This window comes from Falco punctatus (assembly GCF_963210335.1).
Source record: "Falco punctatus genome assembly, chromosome: 1".
Classification (NCBI taxonomy): Eukaryota; Metazoa; Chordata; class Aves; order Falconiformes; family Falconidae; genus Falco; species Falco punctatus.
Window position 1 is genome coordinate 100,680,235 of NC_137580.1, and position 23,126 is coordinate 100,703,360.

Below are 23,126 nucleotides of genomic sequence, written 5' to 3' on the forward strand. Positions count from 1 at the left end.
CCGGCCCGTGCGCGCTTTCTGCGCGGCTGCGGAGGCTTTGCGGGGTTTCCGCGCACGCCGCTTCCCGGCTGCGGCCCCACGCCGCGGTTCAGGTCTGACCTGCAGCGTTACGCACCGGGAAGCGCTGCCAGCGCGGAGCAGCCGCCGAATTCCGGGACCCCGGCATCAGCCTGAGCCCGAAGCTCCCGGCGGCAGCGCCTCGGGCGCGGTAGCGGCGGCACCGGCGACCCAGCGGGCCGGGCCGGGCCCCCGGCCCCGGCGCTGCCCCCCCGCACCCCGGTGCCGTCCCGCCCAGCTGCAGGCGGGCGGCGGGGCGGGAGGGGGAGCCCGCGGTCCCGGCCCGGCGGGGGGGCGGTGGCTCCGGCTGCTCCACCCTCCCGTTGTGTCCGCAGGTAGGAGCGCGCTGGCCGGCCCGGGGGAGGAGCGGCCGCAGCTGCCCGCGCCGGGGGTCGGGGGTCGGGCCGGGGGGCTTCGCCGTGCTTGTGCCGGGGCGGAGCGGCGGGGGCTGCCCGCCCGCGGGGGGGCCGGCGGCGCCGGGCTCCGCTGCCGCGCTGCCCATGTGCCCGGCGCCGCTGCCCGCCCGCTCCCGGCGCCTGGCGCCCGCGGCCGCGGCAGCGAGGAGGGGGGCGCCCCACGGGGGGGGCGGTGCGCGGGGCTCGCGCTGCTGCGGACACTCCGCTCCGCTCCGCTCCGCTCCGCCGCGCCGGCCCCGCAGCGCTGCCTGCGGCGGTGCTGCCCTTGATCCTGCTGGGTGCTTTCGGCTCCGCTCGCACCTGCCTGCCTGCCGCCTGCGCGCCGCGGGGACTGCCTGCTGGCTTTTAACCTTTTGTTATTATAAATACCGACTTTGGGGGGTTGGTGGGTTTTTTTAAAGACCGAGACCAGACATCACCAGACCCACGCAGTTTTCTTAAGCTGCTGGAAATAACTTTGGCCCAGGATTTACAGCCTGGTTTCCACCCACCCCGGCCCCTGCGGACTCCAGCAGGCACGCACTGCCTAAAGGTTTGCAGATTATTTTATTTTTTTTAAATCATTTTTTCTCCTCATGGCTGTGCGATCACCATAACTTTAGGTTTAGTTGAAAACAGCCTCTGCCTGAGTTCTCCCCGTTATGAAGGCTCCTCGACACATTTCATGGGACCTTCGGGCAGACCACAGAACTTTATATTTTATTTTGTGGGGCCTTCAGCCGAGATCTTCTTAATGTGCGCGTGGAAGCGGTCATACCAGAACTCGGGCACGCGCAGAAAAAGTGCGAGAGAAACCAGAGATGCTGTAACTTTTTGCTTGCTACCTGTTTGGTGTGGTAGCTAAACTTCCAAAGTCTTTTGGAGCCTTTTCATTTCCTGGGAACTTGAAACTCTGAAGAGAAGCTCCATGCTTTATTAGTTGTTCTCGAGAACTGCACCCGGAGTCAGACTCGGAACGTGGATTACCCGGAGAAGAGTAAAGTTGATCTCAGACTTGAATGAAGCACTTCTGGCATGAGCAGGATGGAAGGGATCGACTTGATTTGGAGGAGAACAGTACCGAAGCAAACTTCCTTTTCACCATAAATTCAAGCAACAGCTCCAGCATAATTTCTGAGAAAGCCACCGGTAACTGCAGGTAACATTCAGGGGGAAGAGCTTGAGCTGACGTGGTGGGAAGTGCTGTCGAGAAGGTGAGGTGTCTCTCGAGGGTATTTGAGATGGATGTTTTGAACCTGTGGATCTCCCTAACCCTTGGGCAGGAGACACGAGGACACCACGTCTGTGGGGAGATCTCCCCGGGCCTCATCTCTGTGGGACCGACGCGTTCCAAACGTGCCCCAGTGTTCCTGTAGAGCCGAACTGATTTCTTGCTTACAACCTGTTCCGCTGACCTTTTGGGATTTATCTGCTGGAGGAGGGACTCATACTTCAGGATTTTTGTTTTTTGTTTGTTTGTTTGTTTAAAATATGCCTTTGAGCTCCCAGCGGCCTTTGAGCACGTGGCACCAAGGAAGAGAAATGGTGATGGCAAGGACTGGAGAAGTTGTGCGGTAAGCAGTGCTGGCGGTGACCGAGGCGCTCTGTCCCCGCTCTCCTGCCTCCCCGCCACTGGGACCGCACGCTGGGCAAGCGGCCGACAGCCGGAGCCCACCGCAGGGTGAGGACGCATTCCTGAGCGGTATGTGTGGCCGGAGCCCGCTGCTGCAGCTGGTAGCATGAGTGCTGGCCCCCAGCTGCAGCTGGCTGTCCTCTGGCCCTGGCTGCTCATGGCGACGCTGCAGGCAGCACTGGACCATACAGGGCTGGCGCTGGCGGCGGCGGTCGAGTCGGAGAGGTCGGCGACGCAGAAAGCCATCATCAGGGTGATCCCTCTCAAAGTGGAGCCGATCGTCCTGGAAGGGGAGTTTGCAAACGTTGCGGAGGTGACTCCAGCCGAAGGAAAGCTGCTCCAGGTAAGAGCAGCTGCGTGTTACCCAGCTCCACCTGCCTTGCCTTCCCGCTCCTCCCCCCCCCCTTTGCCCTCCTTGCTGCTTCACTCCCAGCGCAATGTGTTTGGTTTTATTTCCTGGCTGCGGATTTATAGCCGAAGCGACGAGACGTTTTGCGTGTGAGCTGTCCACCTGTGTGTTTTGTTGCTTCGTGTTCCTGCCCCCCAGCCCTGCAGGCTGCGGTGGGGGAGAGGGGATGGTGCACATGGTTGGCTCTTCGTTTGGTCACGATCTGTAGCTGTGTTGTGTTAATGTTGAATATCGGATGTGGTCGGTCGATTCCATGAAGATTATTGCATATCTTAATTGATGTTATAAAGCTGAATGTGTAGAGTCACATGTTGAGATGTTAAACATCTGACAGAAAGCATGATTATTTTTTTTTTTTTATGAAATCTGGAAGGTTTTACACATGCTGCTGTGGGTTACTTGGCTTCTGTTACAGCTAAAATACACATCCAGGCTTTGCCCACCAGAATGACTGACCCTGCTAGTTCTCACCTTGTGTGTTGCCTGTACCTGAAAATTGTGTTTTACCTATACAGTGGTGCCTGTGGTGTCACCACCATGTATTTTTGTAAGTGAAATTAATGCTGGTTTCTGACCTTTACTAAGGAGAGAGCATCTGAACATCTCGCCGTGAGGTGCAGATGCTGCTGAGAGACAGAGCTGAGCTATTCAGTGAACAGACCAATCTCCTGCACAAGCTAAGTTTAGAGCCCAGTTTCTTGAGACCTGGTGTGTACTCTCCCATTTCTGTTGGTAATTTGCTTGGCAGTCGTGTGCTTTTGTTCTTGAAAACAAAAAAATTACAAACTAGCCTGCATTAATATTAAATCTTAGTTTTTGCGTGGCTTTTTCTAGTCTTCACTTTCCAAATGTGGTATGTTGTAATTTTAATTACATTTGTAGCTTGGAAATCTAAATTAAAGTAATAATTTTTGTATGGTCATGTAAGACAAGAAATACAGTTGAGCCAGCTTTAGAACACGGTCAATTGTCTGAAAATGAAAATGGGCAATCTGTGACATTTGTAAAGCCCGTTTTTCCACCCTGCTTTTGAACTACTCAGAACGAAAGCTATGCTATAAAATTATATTACCAGGCTAAAAAAATATCTTAGGCAAATGTACTCAAGGTCCTGTTCTGTCGTGAGGCAATGTCCAGGAAAGTCAATATTTATTCCTTACAAAAACTACAGTGGTGTCGCAACTGAGCACAAAGTATCGAGTGTGGACCTTTTCGAAATGAGAAGATGATAACCCCTATTGTGTGATGTGTGGACGTCTTTAGCCAGATGAAGTGATACAAAGTGGGATTTTTGTGTCGCCTGCTGTCACAGCAGCACAAACAAGATGTTTTGAATACTAAGTGCAGAATAGGGTCAGATTAACAAATGGACTTCATCCTTTAAAAACCATCCTTGAAATGGAGAGGGTCGGGGAAATGCTAATCTAATCTGTTGGGTCTGTGTACACAGATACTGACCTGCAGTGTATATGTTTTCAGGCCTTGATTCCGCCACTGTGTGCGCGCAGGTGATTGTTCCTATGCCATATCCCACTGAATCCAGTGCGGAAAACCATCTGGGTCTGGTTTCAGAGGGCAGTGTTGGGATCGGGGGTCGGAGGGTCAGGCTGTGCCTCTTGCAGCAGGATATTTGTCTGGTGCCCCGTACCGTGCTCTGGGAAAGCGTAGTCGAGTGTACCTGTGACTGCTCTCATGTGTTTCTTGACGGTGTGGTTTCTAATGCTGCCGCTGCATATTGAAACTCGGAATATAGAATGCCATTTGAAATTGTTTGGGTCCTGATCCTGCAGTGGCTTCCTGCCTCTGGAAAGACACAATGGAAAATGGCATTGTAACTGTTAAGGTACAACATAAGTAAGAAATTAGTGGGAGGAACTACATTTAGTTCTCGTTTAGTTAGTTGGATACTACATACACCTGAATTGGGCTTTATTGGGAGATTTCATTTTACATATGGTTGTCAGCATCCCAGTCTTGCAGAAACGTTAGATCATGTGCTTAACTGTGATGTCACTGGAACTTATTTAAACAAACTTAAGCCTGTTCACACATACCCGCACAATTGGTTCTTTATATGTAATTTAGGTACATAACATTATGATCTTTACAGTTAAGGAGTTTAGAAGTATAGCTTTTACACCATTTTTAGGTCAGACCCAGTAAGATGCCATCAGCTTTCATGCCCATCGCAGGAGAACACAAACTGCAGAGCTTAGCTTGGAAGAGTGGATGGCCCAGTCCTATTTTCAGAGCAATTCTCTCTTAGTTCAGTGGAATAATAAGATTGCTTAAGGATAAGTGGTGCAGAGTTACCCTATGTTCAAGCAAAGTTCTCTTCAACTTATAATTAACTTCACACTGTTCTGGACAATGTATTTTTAGAAATACATTCTTAATTTAATATAGGAAATCCTGCACGTAAGTGATGGAGCCTCACCAAATATACTTCTACCAGAACATTTTCTTGGTTTCATTGCTCCCTGCCATATTCTCTGGGATTGTCTACAGAAACAGACTTTGATCACCGTGTATTGCATTCTTAGAAGCTAACTTCAAAAATATCTTCTTTACCTATAATAAAATAACCCCAGTGTCGAATTTCTCCTCACACCCCGTGCCCCTGTGACTGGTTCTTCTGGGAAATGCCTGGATTTTCAGTTTTGCAGGTCAGTGATCCGTGGAGGGTGAGCAGGGAGACACCAGGCAGCTGCTGGGGACGCGCCTGCCATCCACCCTGTTCAGCAGAACGCAGACAGTGTTACCTCTGGCAACCCGCACGGTGCAGTATGATGCAAAGGGAGAGGAATTTCTCAAGTAGGCAGAGCCACTTAAGACTTTATAGGTCAAAAACCCAACACCTTAGACTTCTTACAGAAGTCGTCTTCGAGCTTGTTCAGAGCTCAAGCTTGTTCAGGTAGCACATACTCTAAGCATTAACTATTGCTTAACACAGGACAAGTCGTTTGCAGTTTCCAGATGCCTGGAGGTTTAGATCTCTCCTGAGCTTACTGCAGTAGCCTGGGCTACTTCTGAAAAAGAGTCCCCGGGAAGCCAGCAAATGGCCCCGTGTTAAAGATGGAAGAACCAAACCTTTTAGACGGGTAGGATGGAAAGCCCAGAGTTGGATCTGACCGGTACCAGGTGATCCATGAGCAGCTGGGGATTCAACATGCCCTCCAAATGGCAATTCCCATAGCTGGCTGCAGACTGGTTCCCCTGAACATGATTGATAATGCAGTTTTCATTTTTGGCTGTTGTCTTAGCTGATTTTTGAGGAATAAATCCCGGCTTCTTGCCTGTGCCTCAGTCTCCACTTGATACTGGAGAGAGCTGAAGATGTTGGGTTGACAATAGATAGGAAAATAAGGAACATCTTGGAGAAAAAAAGAGAGAGCCATTGTGGAGACCTGAGAGGAGGAGATTTAAGTTTTTTTCCATATAGAATTACAACAGAATTTACATGCAAATCTAATTGTGGAAGAGAAAGCCCTTTTTATTTGGGAAATAGTTCAGTACTTGAAGGGTTTTTTAAGTAAGGTGTATATACAAGCATGTATAATTAAAACTGAGCATTCATATCTATTTGAGATAGGGAAAAGGGTGACACTGTTGGGGTGTGCAGTGTGGCTGGGATCATTACAGTCTCTAGTTCTGGGGCTAGTATTTTGGAAATAATGTTGAAAGTTTGGGAAAAGTCCCAAATGATAATATTTAAAAAGAGATGAATACACTCCAACTAGTGTATTTTCTATAGAGAAGGCAAAGAAATCATCGATCACCAATCACCTTACATGCCCACATGTAGAAAATACACAATAGATACGCAGAACAGTGGAACGGTTGTCTTATATAGCAGGCAAAAGTATATAATCAGTTTTCCCAACATGCATTATGTTATCGCAAGTCTCACAATACTCTGTTTCATTTCTGTATAATCTTAGCAGTTATGGAGCTACGTGATTGCTGAAGAAAGTCAACTTTCAGTTACCCACTGAGCACATTGCTTTAAGTGAAGACTGCACAAAAAAACCTTGAGAACACCAAACAAGCTCCCTAAAGGCTCTGAACGCCAAAAGCAAGGGTTGGCTTCTTTTGTGTGTGTCCATCCATCCGTCCGTGTCCCGTTCCCCCCCTCCCCCCCCCCACCAGTAATAAATTACTTAAACCCCATTATTTTTAAAGTCAGTCTTCTATTTAGGATGGAATGAGTGAGAATTAGAGGAGTTTTCTCAGTCATCACTTTTAAGGTGTTGTGTACGATTCAGACACTGAAAATCAGACAGATATATTCAGAAAAGAAGCCCAGTGTGTGTTTGTAACAGCAATGGTAATTAGCCGTTGAAGTTGCTACAAGGAACCCAACACGATCATCCTGGAAATGCAGAGTGTTTCCAGTGTTGCAATGCATAGTGCTACTGGAGAATTACAATCACCTACTCAACTGCTTATGGAGGGTTACACTCCCAACCCATAAGAAAGTAAATCTATTAGTAGTCTTCTATACTATTAGCTCCTGGATCAACAAAAGGATGTTGAGTGCATAATGTTGACAGAGATCAAAGAAGTGGGAAAGTCTAACCAAATGATAATGGGGACTTAAATTACCTGTGAATAAACTGGTCAGATAGCACAGTAAGAGTAGGTTCAAAGCAGCAATTTCTGCCTCTTGGAACAGCTAGTACTAGAGTACACAGAGAGATGTTCTTGACTTAGTGTTAAGTAATGTGCAAGAACTGACTCAAAAAACAGCAATAATTGAGCCATTTGGATCGACATAATAAAATTTGTTGCTTAAGTACCAAAAAGTGGAACTCTGATATGAACCTTTGGAATGGGAAATTGCACTAAAGTGAAACAGTGGGACAAATGGCTCTTACAGCTTGAAAAAAATATCTTTAGGTGTGACAGATACTGCTCAGGAAAGTAAAAGCAGACTTGGGAAGCGTACGAAACAGTGAATCAAAAAGACGGTAGTAACCTAATGCAAATACACTGGTGTTCAGGAAACTATTTGGGCTAAAGAGATCTTTTAAAAATGTGTCATATAGTATTAGTGTAGGATTGATACAGTATATAGTATAACCTACAGTGTAGGTTAGTGTGATATTAGTGTTTGTATAGGATTTAAGTGTGTCTGAAAGGTGAGCCATTGAAATCCAGATGCAGAGTAGGGAGACTCAGCTAGAGTTAGCTGCTAGAAAAAGCTGAGCTTAGAGGGTGTATCTGAATTTCCACCCCCCTCCTGAGCAGGTGCAGAGGTGTTGGAGCTTTGTTTGGTGTGTCTTCTCCTTTCCTGATCCAGAAAACGTGGCGGTAAACTGCTCTCTGTTCAAGGAGTTCAAAGGACTTCCAGTGCACCATCTGGTGCTGGTCATTGTCCTGGCAGAATTATTTATGGCACGCGTAGGCGTAGATCCATCCTGAATTGAGGCTTTTCAGTACTAAAAAGGTCATGGATTTGGAGGCCCAAGTAATTACCTGGGGCAGGCACGAACAAGAGAAACAAACCCAACAGCAGCAGAGCAAAGATACATGGTCAGAAGGTGAAATCAACAGGGCTGGAGCAAGTGACAGTCAGCAGGGGACTTCTGGCCATGCACAGCAGTCCTGGAATATATCCAAGGAGCAAGTGGACATTTCCCAAAGATAAGCTGGCAAAGGGGTGAGATTACAGAAGGGAAACAGGCCTCAGTCATTCCTGTTGGTGGTAGCCAGGCTGGATTTGTGGTTGAAATGGATCTGGACCATTAGAGAAATCGCTTTTTGCTAAAGGCGATGAAAGGAATAATATTTAATACTATTTATTTATATAAATAAAAGAAAAAATAATAAAAGGAAAGGTTTGGTAGGCATTTCGTACAAATTATGGAAAGCTGGTCTGAATGGCACGTGAATTCATTCTCTTTAGATGAAAACTTACAGAATAGTCAGTGATACGAACACCACAAACTTTGTGTGATCAAAGAGTACTATTGTATTAGACTTCATTTTGGACAAAACCTGTCGTGCAGTTTTGTGTATTCTATCTCTGTGTTTTTCCATGCATAGAGCTCTCAAATATGCCTAAAAGCTTTCTGTGGGCTTTCCCCAGAAGTCTTACTTAGTCTGAAAACAAGCAAGTTTTAACTTAAAAGGAAGCAACGTAACATATCGGTGCAGTGGAGAGAATGGGCAGTGTGGTTTGATCTTCAGGTCTGTGTGTTCAGTATCATAAAAATCTGTGTTGCAAGCGTTACCAAGAGTCAAATATATGAAATTTTGGTTTGTAAATAAAGCGGAGTTGTAAGCTAAAGCTCAGTATAGGGGTATATACCACACTCAAGCAATTCACATTTGTATTTTATCAGCCTTATGGGCTTCCTTCCATTCTAGCACTTGAGATTAGATGTATACAGGAGGACAGGGTATGAAGTAGGCATAAGTTGCATGGATGATTGTGGTGGTCTCTTCTGGCTTCGAGTTCTGTGAGTGTATTTATTTATTTATTTTTAATATCTCTTTATTTTCCCCTTATTTCACCACCTGTAAAGAACAGGAAGCGTTGTACTGCCTTTCATTTGCCCATAACACTTTCAGTCTGCATTAAGGAATCATAATCACATCTCATGCTTCGGAGCTTCGGGATTGCTGCCAGCACGGGTCAGGTGGGAGGTGGCCAAGAGCTGTCTCTGGACCTTTTCACCATTTTTCTAGGAGCATCAGGGACTGGCCTTCCCTCAGAACAAGGCACTGGAACATATAGGTCAGTGCTCAGAGGTAGCAGAGAGAGTCTTGTTTCGAATATGCCTGTGTTGTACGGGTTACTCTTGTGCAGATCGCCAGCTCAGTGGAAGGTTCTCTTCCCCCCTGCAGCCACCCCATCCAAATTATCTGAAATTTTGGGTGTGTAGCCTCTTCCTCTGCAGCTTGAGACATGAATCATCTGCCTAGATCAACGGATGTGTTCTCACCTCGTCACTTCCCTAACCCTAAAGGGGGTAGTTAAGGGCATTAGTGGCCTTTGATCTCTCCTTTGTTCTCCATCTCAGTAATGTGGTCTCCAGTGATCGAGTAGGTTAATCTAGTGTGTATCACTGTGCTCCGGATCAGGATAGTGGCAGGAATGGATTGCCATTTACAGAAATTGTGACTAGGTAGCTGAATTAATTCCTTTGGCCATAAACTCTGTGAAACAAATTACAAGCTTTTTACCAAGTTCAGTTATGATGTGTTAATTTCAAACATAAGTGAAGCAGTTTGGGGATTAAATTTGCTATTGTTTTGACAAAAGGTATGTGAATTCTAGTTCAAAATCACATGAAAGAAAAGAATTTAGACTTCCTACATCTAAAGCACTTCAGCAGCTGTTGTTCCAAGGGGTCTTTGTTCAGCTAGGTGGATTTGCTCAAGACTGCTGGTGCATCGCCACAGAAAGGACACACGCTGCAGAAACTTGGGAGAGAGAGACATTGGGATTGAATTGGATCCAGGTATAAAAAATGGATAGCATTCCAGTCCTGTTACAGATGTGTGGCGGTTTTCTTTACAAAGGCCCAAAAGCCCAATAATGGAGCAGAGCAGGTGCAGTGAAGACACTGTCTGAAAAAGGATTTAGGGCAATTGCCTCGTGGTAGAGCAGAAGCGGCGACTTGAGGAGGTCTAGGTAGTGAATGGAGAACACTGGTTCTTTCCTTAGTTGAATTTTATGCAGAGTCCTGCACAAAAATGTTGCTTTCAGATTGTTTAAATATAGGCAACATCTCTGAGGATGTGAAAGTCAAATAAGAAAGAGTGCATCGTGGCAACTCCTGTCACCTCCTGGGTGTCAGTTTGAATCACAGGTTAATGCTTACCAAGTTAGTCTCGTTAGACGACCACCCAGTGTAGAAATACAACTTCATAAACCCTACGTTGACTCTGTTTTATACTAAGAGAGCTGACATGTATATCTGTTATTGCTTCAGTCTTGGACCATGTTACTTCCAAAATTACCTTAACAACTTTTATTTACTAAGACAGTTGTATTCCAAAGTAAGTGGAACCTCACTAAGGTCCTGAAGAGATAAGCAGGAGTTCTCCCCCTTCCACTTGTCAGCTGGACCTCAGTTATTCATTCATTCTGTAAATGTCCTGAATGGCAGTCCTCATTCCCAGCCGTGCTGTGGGTGCAGGTATGTCCCTGAGTGTCACTGCCAGAGACTTCTGTCCAGACATTTCCCTAGGGCCACAAAAATGTCTCTGTCCTCCCTGTTACCCTCTATTTCATCTGGTCTCATTCATACAAGTGTAAGATGCCCCAGGTTATATAGTTCCACTCAACTGTTGGTTTTTTTTTTCTACTCATCTACTCTCTGATGTTTCTTTCTTTTATCATTTACATCTTCCTTTTTGTTCAGAACAATGTTTATTCTTGTTATTTTTCTGTACACGTTCTTCTTGATCACTGCCAGTGCACAAAATGGTTTAGGCTGTGGCCTGGCATCATTTGCCTCCAGCACTTTCCTCTCCTTCATGCTTCTCAATGGTCATCTGGTCTTTCCATTTGCTCCTTCAGAGTACCTCTGATCTCCGTTTCTCTCTCAAGCGGAAGGTGGCTGTACCAAAAGCTGTTATTTGTCAGCTTGTAAAAAATACATACCTCCATGAGAGATGCAGATGCCTGATTTGAGTGATGGACGAGCCCCGTGTACTTGTACAACGCGCAGCTCCTGCAAGCCGTGTGTTGAAAAAGACCATCAAAATGATTTGTGTAGGCTCTTGGCTGGGAAATCACAGTGTGCCATTTCTGACAGCTGCACCTAGTTGAGGCCTGAGTTGGTGCCGGCTGATGCCTTCATGCCCCGTCGCTGACTGCCTCCTTTATGGTTGCTTTCTCCATAAAAAAAAGACTGGGGAATGCCTGTGAACAGGTCCCTGCTGAGCCCTCCCCAAGAAAACCAGCCATAGCTTTCTTTGCTGAAGACACCTGAGTGGAACATCTTGTGTTCACATGATGTCACAGAGCCTTCGACTGGCCAGGAACCTCTGATGGAGATCAAGGCGCGGGAAATGCAGCAGTTATGGGGCACTTCAACTACATCCACTGCACTTCAGGGAGCTGCTAGGCAGGGAGCCCAGAGGGTGAGAAGCAGTGCTGGCCTTGGGCTTTTCCAGAACCTCCTTCAAAATCCTGCTTCTGAAAGGATGCTCTGTGACAGTGACAACAATGCATGTTGTTCCTGCAAAGATGTTGAGAGAGAGACTGAAAAATCATCCGTAGTTCTGTTTTAATGCAGAAAGAGGAATTATCTGAAATTGGATAAGGTTGTCAAAAAGGAGCTGAGAGGGCAACTGAGAGTTATATCCTTGCAAGTGGCATGAAGGTATTTAAGGACACTATGGTAGGAATTAAGATCAAATGTACCTCTCAAGAAATACTCAAAAAATGATAAAATCATATCAGCCTACCTAAACATAAGGGTAAGGCAGTATACGAAAGCATCCTGAAAAGGAAAAAAAAGTGGTTAAAGTGAGAAAAACAAGCTAAAAATATGTGAAAACATCATGAAAAGAGGAAAAAGAGAAATAACCTGAAAATGATAAAAACCTGAATAATAGATTCTCTTCAGTCACATCAGAAGCAGAAAACTTGCCTGACAACCTGTAGGACCTATACAAAATTGAATTCTAAAAGAGGCACTTGGGGCAGCCAAACTCATAGCAGAAAAATGAATGCAATTCTTTTTGTGTTTTCATCTGTCTCAGGCTGAAATGTCTGGAGATGAGATGGTGATGTAGATAGACAAAATTAACATTATCAGTCACCAGGATCAGATGGTATTCACCCAGGAGTTACGGAGGATGGAATCGTTGAACTATTAACTATGTATATGAACTCTTCCTCAAAGTCACTGGAAGGTGTCTGATGTGATACCAGTTTTTCTCTGGGGTCCAAGGCATCCACAAAAGCCTAGACCAGATGCTATAAAATCTGTATGGAGTAAGTTGGTAGAAACTATAAGGCAGAGTATTAAGAAGTGGATGTGAAGGGGTCAGCAGGTGCATCAGTTGGGTAGGTCCAGCTGAATTTCCAAAATGCCCAAGTCCCTCAGCAAAGACTTTTAGGGAAACTAAGACATAGCATAAGAAGGAGGCTCCTGGATAAATAATTATTGGAAGATAAGCAGTGGGTGGTAGGAGTAGCTGGCAGATTGTCACAGTGGAAGAAGCTGATGACCATAGTTCTGCAGGCATGCGTGCTGGCAGCAATGCTGCCCTGAATGTTTAGGCATTTGGAGACCGAGGGCTTGGTGACGTTTTAGTGCTTCCCAATGCTAATTTGAAGTAATGAAGACAAGGATTAGCTCTGAAGCATTGCAGAGGAACCTTATGAGACTAAATGCTGTAAGGAGATGCTTGTGGAAAATCAGCCATTTCTTTATATTAAGGGGGTGGGCTCTGATTTGTCCATTACCACTTAGAAATTGTACCTTGTGGCTGTAATAGATCGTTCCATGCAAGTGTCAACTTAGTACCTGGTGGTTGTCACAGAGACAAAAAGAACATTAGGAATGAAAAAAGCAGAGAATAAACCAGAGAATATTTTTAAGCACCTGTAGAAATCCACGATACATTCACATGCTGAATGCTGTGTGGAAGTTCAGTTCCATTGCACACCTTTAAAAGAGATGTAGTAGTATTGGAAGAGTTTTGGAGAAGAACGTGAGGATAAGAAGAAGTATCAGATGTGTTTTATACAAGGAGCAACTAACTGGACCAATACACTTCTGGCTGGAAAAGAGGCAGCCAAAGGATAATATGGAAAAGATCTACAGAGTCATGAACAGGGGTTGGCTGTTAGTCTTTTTCGATATGAAAATACTGGGGCATCACATGAGGCTACTAGGAGCCAGGTTCAAAAAGAAGTGCTCTTCATACGCTGTGCAATTAACCTGTATGATTCCTTGCTGCAGGAACTGCTATGGATGTTAAAAGTTTACAAAGGTTCAATAACCATAGGAACTAGGGAATGGGAGAAGATTCCATCAACAGCCGTTAAATAACTGGTCCCAGTTTTGCCTCAGGAAGTCTATAAAATGCAGCTTGTTGGAGGCCTGGAGTGTCCTGGGGAGAAGCCCTGCATGCTCATCCTGTTCATACTTCTTTAATAATCCATTGTTGGCAACTGTCAAAGAAAAGATCATGGGCTAGATGGACCTTTGGTCTGAAGCTATACTGCTGTTCTTGTAGTCTCATCTTCGACAGAACACCTATTCAGCCATTGGGCCTACCACCTTCAGCACCAGCCCTTTCCAGTCCACCTCTGGTCTGCTTGGGCAAGTCTCTGTGGAGGAGGTGTCATAAGTACATCCTTCGCCATCCAGTACCAGCTTTGAGCTTGGCTGTTCATTCACTTAGAAGGCACTGTACAGTTCCCTGGGGTCTGTTATCACAGATCTGAACCCATAGCTCTCACCTGGTGCTGCTAGCCAGTGCTGGATGCCTTTGACACTTTGGCCTTCATATCTTCCTGGAGGTACTGTTTTTATTCCTCATCACCCTCAATCTGCACAATCCCATCAGCTGCTCTGTTGGTGGGATAATAACCATTATGATTTAGGCAGGTATGCTCCCTGCCTTGGTGTGTTCTGTAGTGCAATAATACCTAGTGGAATATCAACCCAAATGTTGCTATAGGTTCTTATTTTTCAGAGCAGCATCTGCTTCTCAGAATGGCTTAAATGAGTGTGCATTCGGACTCTTACTTGTCCATCTTTGTATCCAGCCATGCCCTGCACATTTACAGCTTGACGTGTAAGCGACGGAGGAGGAAACCTGGTACCCCTTGAGAAACAGCACAGTCACTTCAGCCCCGGTGGCAAGAGGCAGAGTTCCGTATGTGATAGGGCCAGGTGGGCTGTGTCTTATGAACATAGGGTAAGATGTGGAAGTTCTTGGTCATAAACCTTCACTACTAATTCTCATCTTTAACAGCTTCAGACTACCTTTGGCCTCTTCATGTTGGTCATCCCACATAAGTTTGTTGTGCCCCTTTGCAATAAAACCTCTCTTCCTCTTGCAAATGTACCAAGATGACTTCAAAATTTCTCAGGATCTTGTTTAAGAAAACATGAACACCCTCTCAATTTTTTTTGAGTATTCTGCACTTTTCAGTGCAGAACGTACAACCATTGTCCTTCTGAATGATGCTACCCCAGCTTGGATATTGCAGTTATGGCAAAGTCAGAGTTTGTGCAATCAGTTTCTAGCAAGGTGGCTAAGTCATATTTATTTAATTATTTTATTGAGTTTTATTACTTGCTGCATGTTCTCCATCTGTGATTAGATTAAGTGCTCAGTTGAGTACATTTCTCCTAATATTGAGATGCCATTGTCCCAACTCCAGACAGTCTTCAGGAATAGCAAGAGTTATCCTGCAGGCAACAGTGAATGTGTCTCCTTGTGACTCCTGACCTGGTACATACAGTTTGCCTTCACAGGTCTGGTCTTCCTAAAGAGGTAACTGTCTTGATGGAAGACTTTCTTCAAGGGTGTATAGACTTCAAGGGTGCAGAATAGTAGGATGCATGTGTCTAACTCAACGAAGAACTTGCATGCTGCTTATGTTCTTTAGGAATCCTGTCCTTGGTGCTGCCCGGAAGACCCTAGCATTGGGTGCATCCATCAGGAATATCATTCCTCTCCAACAACATCAACCAATGTTGAATTCTGGAACCTGTGACAAAACTGTTATCAGTTCTGTATATCTAAACCTTCAAGCGCACCTTGCAAACATCCTGCTCCTGTGCACCAGATCTTGGGATGTAACAAGGTATCTTACTCCTTCCACCTGTTTCTGCCATTTCTGTCCTCCCTCTTCTCCCTTTTTTTTGGGCACAGGCTAGGAGCCCAGCTGGGCCCAACACCACAGCACCCAGTCAGTGCTAGGGAGCAAGAGCTGAGATGTGTACTGTTCAATTTTGCAGCTTCCTGACCTTTTCAAGGACCTCTGTCACAAGATACCATTGTGTCAGGAGGCTGCTTACTAGCACTGGATGTGTTCTTTCCTCCTCATGTTCCCAGTGTGTTGTGTATATTGTAGCCAACCCCCAGAGTGTTTGGGTAGAGTACATGCTGTTAGAAGTTAGCTTCTCTGTATCTCAGTGTCAGGTATTCGTGTGGTTGAAATAAGAACCTCTCTACATATTAGAGAATATATATATTTTTACAGGTCTGTTGGCATATATCCCTTGCCTAGGGAGGGAATCATGGTAACCTGTGCACAGCAGCTGCTTGGCCACCCAGAAGACCGGTTGATGTAGAATCACTTAAGTTGGAAAAGACCTTTAAGATCAAGTCCAACTGTAAACCAACATTTGTCTTGAAGCAAAAAGGACTGTGCCAGACATCTTCCTACTGGGGGGAAAAAAGTAGAAACAAAACCAGAAAAGGGACACACCCCACCCCCCGCCCCCGTAATCCTATGGCCATCAGCTGAATTACTCTACATTAGTCATTTAATGAAGACCCTAAATGTGCAGTAAATGTCCATAAGTACTCTGTGCTTTTTAGGAAGGTCTGGTTTACTTAGAGATAGCAGATAAATAAATCAGTTCACTTGTTCTGGGACATAGAATTCTTCCCCCGACCTGGGAGGTGTTAAGTAAGTCAAAAATAGTTTCAGGTCCTTGCCAACTGTATCATTTGCATTTTAAGGTCTTCATGCTCAAGTAATTTTAAACCAGATATTCTGAAATCCCATCCTTGCTGTTGAAAGCTGTGGAGCCAGGGAATCCAGTGTGCCTGGCAGGAACCCAGCATCAGGAATGCTGAATATATCAGTGGCGGAAAGCTGTTTTAGCCGACAGGCTACAAATGAGAAATGTGGGATAACGTCTGAAGGGACAGTTTGCAGAAGCAGCGGGTTTTGCAAAATTTACTTCCACAGGTGCCAACAAGTGCTGGCTCCGTTGCCTACAGGCCAGCCTGTTTCTTGGATTCCTGGTAAGCACCTTCTTGGTTCTGTAGTCTGACAGATTAATTGATACCTGTCTAATCTGTCTTCCCCCGAAACCCTGCTGCAAGATCAGGTGAGATGCATTGGTGGTGATCCTGTGGACTTTGGTCTGGCTGGGACAGGCTGGGGGAACGCTAAAGCCAGAGCTACCAGAGAAGCTTGCTTGTCCTCCTTGACCGAGTCGCGCAGAAGTCAGGACATTTCCTCCAGTCCCTCCTCTGAACTACTGCCTCTAGATTTTGATGCTAGATAATGATTGTTATTATAGAATCACAGAATGATAGAATATTTCAAGTTGGAAGGGACTCATAAGGATGATCAGAAGCAGCTTCTCTTCTCTTAGACATCTCATCCCTACACAGACTCGTGTTTCAGTCGTTCTGGATTGTTTGCTGGGACTAAAAAGCAGTAATGTATAGATTACACCACTGCAGATACCTGAACTTCTGTCCATCTGAGGGTTTTACAGTTTTCTTTGACCCTGTGGTCCTACAATTCAGTATGGAGCTTTGGGAAAGGAGCGTTGACCTCTATCCCAGCATGGGATCCTAAGCAGGGTCACACCATCCAGACAGCGTGATAACATGAGCCTGTGGCAGCTTGTTTATTATTTTAACCATGTTCTTAAATGTGACTGTCCTGGTAGCAAGAAGTTCTGCCAGAGGGTGAGAAAGACCTGCTGCTAAATGTCTTGACATCCAGCGGCTTTATTCCCCCTTCCCAGATAAGGTTTCTTATATGCTTTGCTAAGGTCATATCTTAAGTTTCACTGGAGCCGGAAAATAGCCCTTCTCTTCCCTCCAGCGAACCCCAGATCTTCACGGGCAAAGTGGTATGTCTCCTCAGATGTTTGATGTCAAGCAGACCATCTTCTTCCTGTCTGCACCCAACCAAACCCGTCAGGTGGCCTCTGTTCATTTGTGTCATGAACTGGGAGATAAAGAGGTGCAGTGATACTGGTAATTGCATAACATGTTGTATGAGGAGATGTGGTGATACTGCCTGAGTGTTCGTGCCTCTGGCTGTCAGTAAATTCCATCAAAGGTCAAGTTATACAATGGCCTCTCCAGTGGATGTCTCCATTCTTGACATCTACAGAGCTTGCATGCAGAGTTCCATTAAACTCTGTACAGTTGCAGATGCTTCCAGGAATGATGCCAAATTAGGTGGGTTGTGGTTTGCAGACCTCTCTGAAGCGCTTGAGATGCCCCTCCCCACTTGCTCTTGAGGAGAGCCAGGGAGGGAATTACCGCTTGGAGTTACTCGCCTTCTGAATATGTATGTGTGTTGTCATTTGAAGAAGAAAATAATCTTAACAGATAGTAATTGGGCCATTTGGAGATGTATAGTACAAATCCACATTAACTGCTTGCTCTGCTTGCACTGAAGCCTTGTGGCTGGGATGAGTTGCAGGCCCACAACAAAGAGGATGTCCATGAGGATGTCCATACTTACCGTTCTGAATACATACACACTGACATGTATCTCAAGGAAGACTGCCCAATGATGGTAAGCTTTTTTTCTTCTTCCACAGCAGCAATCTAACCCTTGTGCCGTGACTTATGAAGTGAGGGGAAAAAAAGGTGAAATGAAACTGGTGGTAAATACCAGGGGTGGACATACTGCTTTGAGTAAACAAGATGAATGCCGATATTGAGAAGCCTGATGTTTCCATGAAGGCAAACTTCCTTGTGTTTATTTAATTCTTTGTTAAGAACTTTGAGAGATTTTTAATACCTTATAAACTCTGGTTAAGCATCTGTATGAGCATGTGTTTAAGCAGGTGGGCTGAAGAACTGTAGATGTTTTGTGAATATTCCTATGCTTATCTAAAAATTATGTAGGACTTGAAAAGTCCTGTAGAACCCAGGTGAAAGCTGCTGACACTTAAGACCTTTTGCGATTTTTTTGGAATGTGTTTACGTTAGCACCGATTTGAAGGAGATTTAGGAAGATTTTATGTTGAATTGTTGCTTGTCTGTGTCCTGGTGGAGACATCACATCGCCTGGGGATGTTGGTGACAGTCTGGCTGCCTCTTGGCCGTGCAAACTAGCCCATAGTTTGGGCGTATGGTAAGGATTTCCTTTGATCCAGCCTGGCAATTCCTGTGATCTTCAATCTCCCCAGTCGAAACTGTACTCAGGGGAACACATCTGATCTTTTGACCATGATGTCACACTGGCAGCCTCTGTTCATTTGTTAGTTTGTCATGATACTGTCCTTTCATTATCGACTGGAAGGTCAATGAAGTTGGTTGTTTTCGGAGTCGGTGCTTTCAAGGGTACGAGTCCCTCATCCTCTGAGTATTTTCTGAGCTCTTTGTTCCTGTATTATATTGGTGCCTGTGGCTATATCTGGACATCCATTGTTCCCATGTGGCCAAGACATCAGAGTGGTGGCAAGCCTTGTTTTTGATGTTATTTAAGATGGTGCAGAACTATGTTATCTACAACAAGACTGCGAGAAAGAAGTAATCTGCTTCTCTGTTTGATTGGCTTTTCCAGGTAGTTCTTAGGTAGTTCTTAAATTACATAATTTCAGTTCCATTTAAATGATTAAACTTAAGTGATTAGAGCAGGGTGAAGAACAAAGAGCAATGCATGTGTGTATTGAATGCCATTCTAATTTATTCTTCACCTAATGCCTCACCTGTGGATACTGAAGTCTCATCCGTATGAATGGTTGGAGGCTGGCTGTTGTGCATACCTGAATTGTTCATTAAGAAACTGCATCGCCACCAAGTTTCCTTTTCTCTCTTCAGTTGAGAAATGAAACGTTCTGGTGTAAGGAACTAACTGAAACACCATGTTTATAAAATGTTTTTGTAGAAGTGATTCTTTTCGTTATGCTCAGTTGATGCAGAGCCCAGCTGGGTGATATGTTCATCCAGCTTTGAAGGAATCTGTGTCATTTTGTCTGTAACTGCTACAATGATGCAGATGATACAGAAATCTTGCCATACAGAAATCATATGGTTTTTAACACAAAAATGTCATCTGGTAGGAAAAAAAGATAGTTGTTTGGTCAAGTCCAGTGCTAATTTCTGCACAAAAGACATCCATGAGCGATGGCGGATGGAGAGAACCTTGAGTTTCAAAGTTATTTCTCTTTCATCTTTAAATTCTGATATTCAGTTGTGTTTTGCCAGAGTTCAGAGTAACTTCAGGAATTCAGCTGTCTTTCAGATATATTTACAGGGAAACGTATCTGTCATTTCTGTTCAGGCTGCACCTGTAAGCCGATATCCTTGGGTTTCTCTTAGTTTCACTACTCTGTTTTGCTTTGTTTTCCACCATGTTTTCACAAGATAAGCATCTCTCAGTGTATTTCCCCTTTATTTCAGTAATTGCCTTCTCTAGTGACCGATTTCCTGTGCTCTTCTGTTCACATAGTGCAAGATCTCGTGTGCAGCCCAAATCAGTGCACAGAGCCCTCACTTAAACATATTATCGTCTCAGGTAATTTATTAAAAGCTCCTCAGAGCATCAAAAGGAAAAACCCCACAAATTTATCTGAACTCACTCCCCGAAGACACAGCCTGTGTAAACAGAGATGCTTACCAGATGCCTGGAAATTTGACGTCATCAAACACTGAGGTGGGAACTGAGTTTCTTTCAGGTTTTCAGAGTTCTTTCATTGAAATCATTTAGCCCTCTGAAAATTCCATCCAGGTGTTATTAAACTCAGTGCCACTGTTGTGACTGGCTGCAGAGCAACACAGAAAAAGAAGGGTTTAAGTATATATAGAAGATTCAAACCATAAAGGAATTGATGACTGAAACACAATAACTGAAGTTCTACATCAAATAAACTAGGAAACAATTTTGTCTCTTGAGGCCAGATGTGATAACGCTTTCTTAAAATGAGCTAAGCAAGTATTCAGCTATATTCTACATCCTCAGAGCTCACTGTAGTGATCTTACCTGTTAAAAAATCCACCTTGATAACCACGATGCAACCTCATTGAGAGGCAAGGAGATGGCTAGCTACCTTGTAGTGACATAAGAATGCAATGTACTTTTGCCCGTTATTGACTGGAAAGGTTGTAAAGTCGGATAACTGAACAAAAGTCAAGTTGATAATGCCTTTTCTCTTTCTTCTTACTGCCTGGTAATACTGTTTCAGTCTTACTTGGACAGTATTGGGTCGGTGTTTATATAGGCATAATACCATCTGGAGCCAAGCAAATACAGATTATTGCGTTGCATCTTCACTCTTCCGAGGTGTCCAGCAGCCTCAGAATGAGCCAAACCAGTCTGAGGACAGCAGGAGAGCAACCGTGCTGCATCTCCTCCAGGGCCTCCCACAGAGATACCAATGATAACGCCAGCCTTGCTAAACTGCACGATCGGTTTATTTAACATCAAAGCCTGGAGCCAGGTTTAAAGGAAGTATGAAAGCCTGAGTCAAGAGTTTAATTCTGTGTAGGTTCTTCTACGTTGTTTATTAGCGTGTTAGATAGTGTCGAACCTCTTCCATCAGCGCATGGAGCAGCGTGGGTACCTGCGTTCATCAATTGTTTTGTCATCATCTCCTTAGGGTCAGGATTTTTGTGTAGAAGAGCGATTTGCTTTGCTGGTTTTAAAAGAATAGTTTTCTTACATTTATTGGATAATATGAAATCACTTTTACCTAGAAGTGAACAATAAGATCTGCAACAATGTTTATTCCTCCAGAGAATCCAGTCTGCACTGCTAGATTTGGTCCCTCCAAAAGATTGTCTTCTGTGCAGACAAGTTTTTCCTCGTTGGTGGAAAGTCACTGGAAAGGATTGGGACTTCTTGGGGTCAACTGATCTAACACAGCGCATGCATCCGTGACAGGGCAAATGAACCACGTACTGTAAGGGCACAGTGCTTTTGGGTTTGTCTCTAAAGGGAGATGAGGCAGCTAGCTCAGCAGTCCATGGGCTACGTACATTGGTGTACATGGTAGATGCTTACCTTATATCCCTACCTCTAACCAGAAGTTAGGAGAAGCAGCCCAGTAGGAGAAGATTAAGCTGGGTATGTCCTCCAGAATGTCAGCAGTCAGGGGCTTTGGGGGCATCTGGGCTGGAAGTGACAGAGAGGACATGTGGATTGTTGGCCGGGGTGGATATGCATAGCTTTCTGCATCTTGCACAACCTCCACATCATCTTTAATCGGGGAATGTAACTCTGGGCCTGTGAAAAGAATTCTTTTTCTTTACTTTAAACCTTATATTTGGCAGTGGTTTGAGATGCCCCCTTCATCCTTGCATTATGAAGAATAGTGAACAATTAGTCTGTATTTATATTATTTACAATGTTCACAATTTTACAAGAGACCGTCCTTTCTGGGTAGAGCATTCCATACCCTGTTGCTACCTGTCTGCTTTTGCTACCTCTGTAATTTTATATATTTTTCTATGTGGAGATAGGGTGACCATTACCGGATGGACTGTTCAGCAGGAAGTGTACCACAGACAGTATTTCCCAGCCCTCTTTTCCAGTACATTCCAGACTTAGTTCGCTTTTTTGGATAGTGCAGACATATATAGAGGGAAAAAAAATATATATATACAGTGCACACAAATAGTGTGATGTTTTCAGAAAATATTCCAGAATTATTCTGGGATCTTCTCTGTGTTTAATTAGCTACTTTAAAGCCTATCATTTTGTCCTTAAAATTAGAATGATTGTTTCCCAGGCACATCCCCTTGCATTCATTCACTGATACTGAATTTCACCTGTCATTTCATTGCATAGCCATTCAAGCTGCAGTTACATGTGTAGCTGATCCCAGCTGATGGCTCCTTGCGGCTGAAAGGAAGAAGGCTGGCTCTTGTCTCTTTTTTCCCCTAATTACTGCTTTCCCGCACCCCTATTTTCCATGCCACAACACACCCCTCACTTCCTGTGGCCCCAGTCTTTGTGAGACCCTTTCCCAAACTTGTCCAACTCACTAAAACTGCAGAAAATGCTCAACTTTACTTGTCAGTTTCATTTTCTGATGTTTTCATAAGCTGCTCATGGAGAAGTCAAGGACAGGGTAAGTAGTGGGGAATGTGTGGCCAGGAGCATGGGAGGAGGTGGGAGCTATTGGCATCCAGTTGCTCATTAAGCCATACTCTGAGTGGCCTGAGATCCTTCATGCAAGTCTTCACAATCAGCTTGAGATTGGATAATTCAAAAAAATATTGTTTCATCTGCAAATTTTGTCACCTCATTAATTTACCCTTTCCCAAGTAATTTATGAACATGCTGAAACACTCTGCATGGGAACTTCCTGAATTCCTCTGTAGTGAACCATGATGCAAACAATTCATTTAGCTTTTTTTGCAAATATTTTTTGAGTGCATCTTTCATTCCCTATGTTATTTGTTAGCCACAGAAACTCACTAATAGACGTCCTGCTTCTGATGTGTTGAAAAAGGCTTTATTGTTTGTGTGTAAGCCCCTAGCATGTTTTTCTCTTTTGACCAGTCTCCTTAACTTGCCAGGATTACAGGCTTTTCTGCTCTCATCACTTGGATGCAAGTTCCACTTTTCAAAGGTTGCCTTTTCCTTCTGGTATTCTCCTTTCCTTTATTGTCCACTGTTGGGCTTTTGGGGTCCAGCTAGGGTCCTTTGCTCAATGATGTAGGTTTACTCCAAGCCTCTAGCAGGAGTAAACTCTGAATAATTTCTGTATCG

The 23,126-nt window shown here is 44.6% G+C and overlaps 1 protein-coding gene across 2 annotated transcripts in view; it reads left to right on the forward strand.

Annotated features, from left to right (window-relative positions):
* Positions 1–23,126, forward strand: part of RNF43 (ring finger protein 43) — a 60,298-nt gene continuing 37,172 nt past the window's right edge. The window contains exons 1-2 of one of the 2 annotated variants that reach the window (XM_080388840.1): positions 1–392; positions 875–2,428. In XM_080388840.1, the coding sequence (XP_080244966.1) occupies positions 2,192–2,428 (237 nt within the window). In that variant the 5' untranslated portion in view covers positions 1–392; positions 875–2,191. Of the gene's footprint in view, positions 2,429–23,126 lie in introns of both variants that reach the window. The other variant, XM_080388839.1, reaches the window with a different exon arrangement.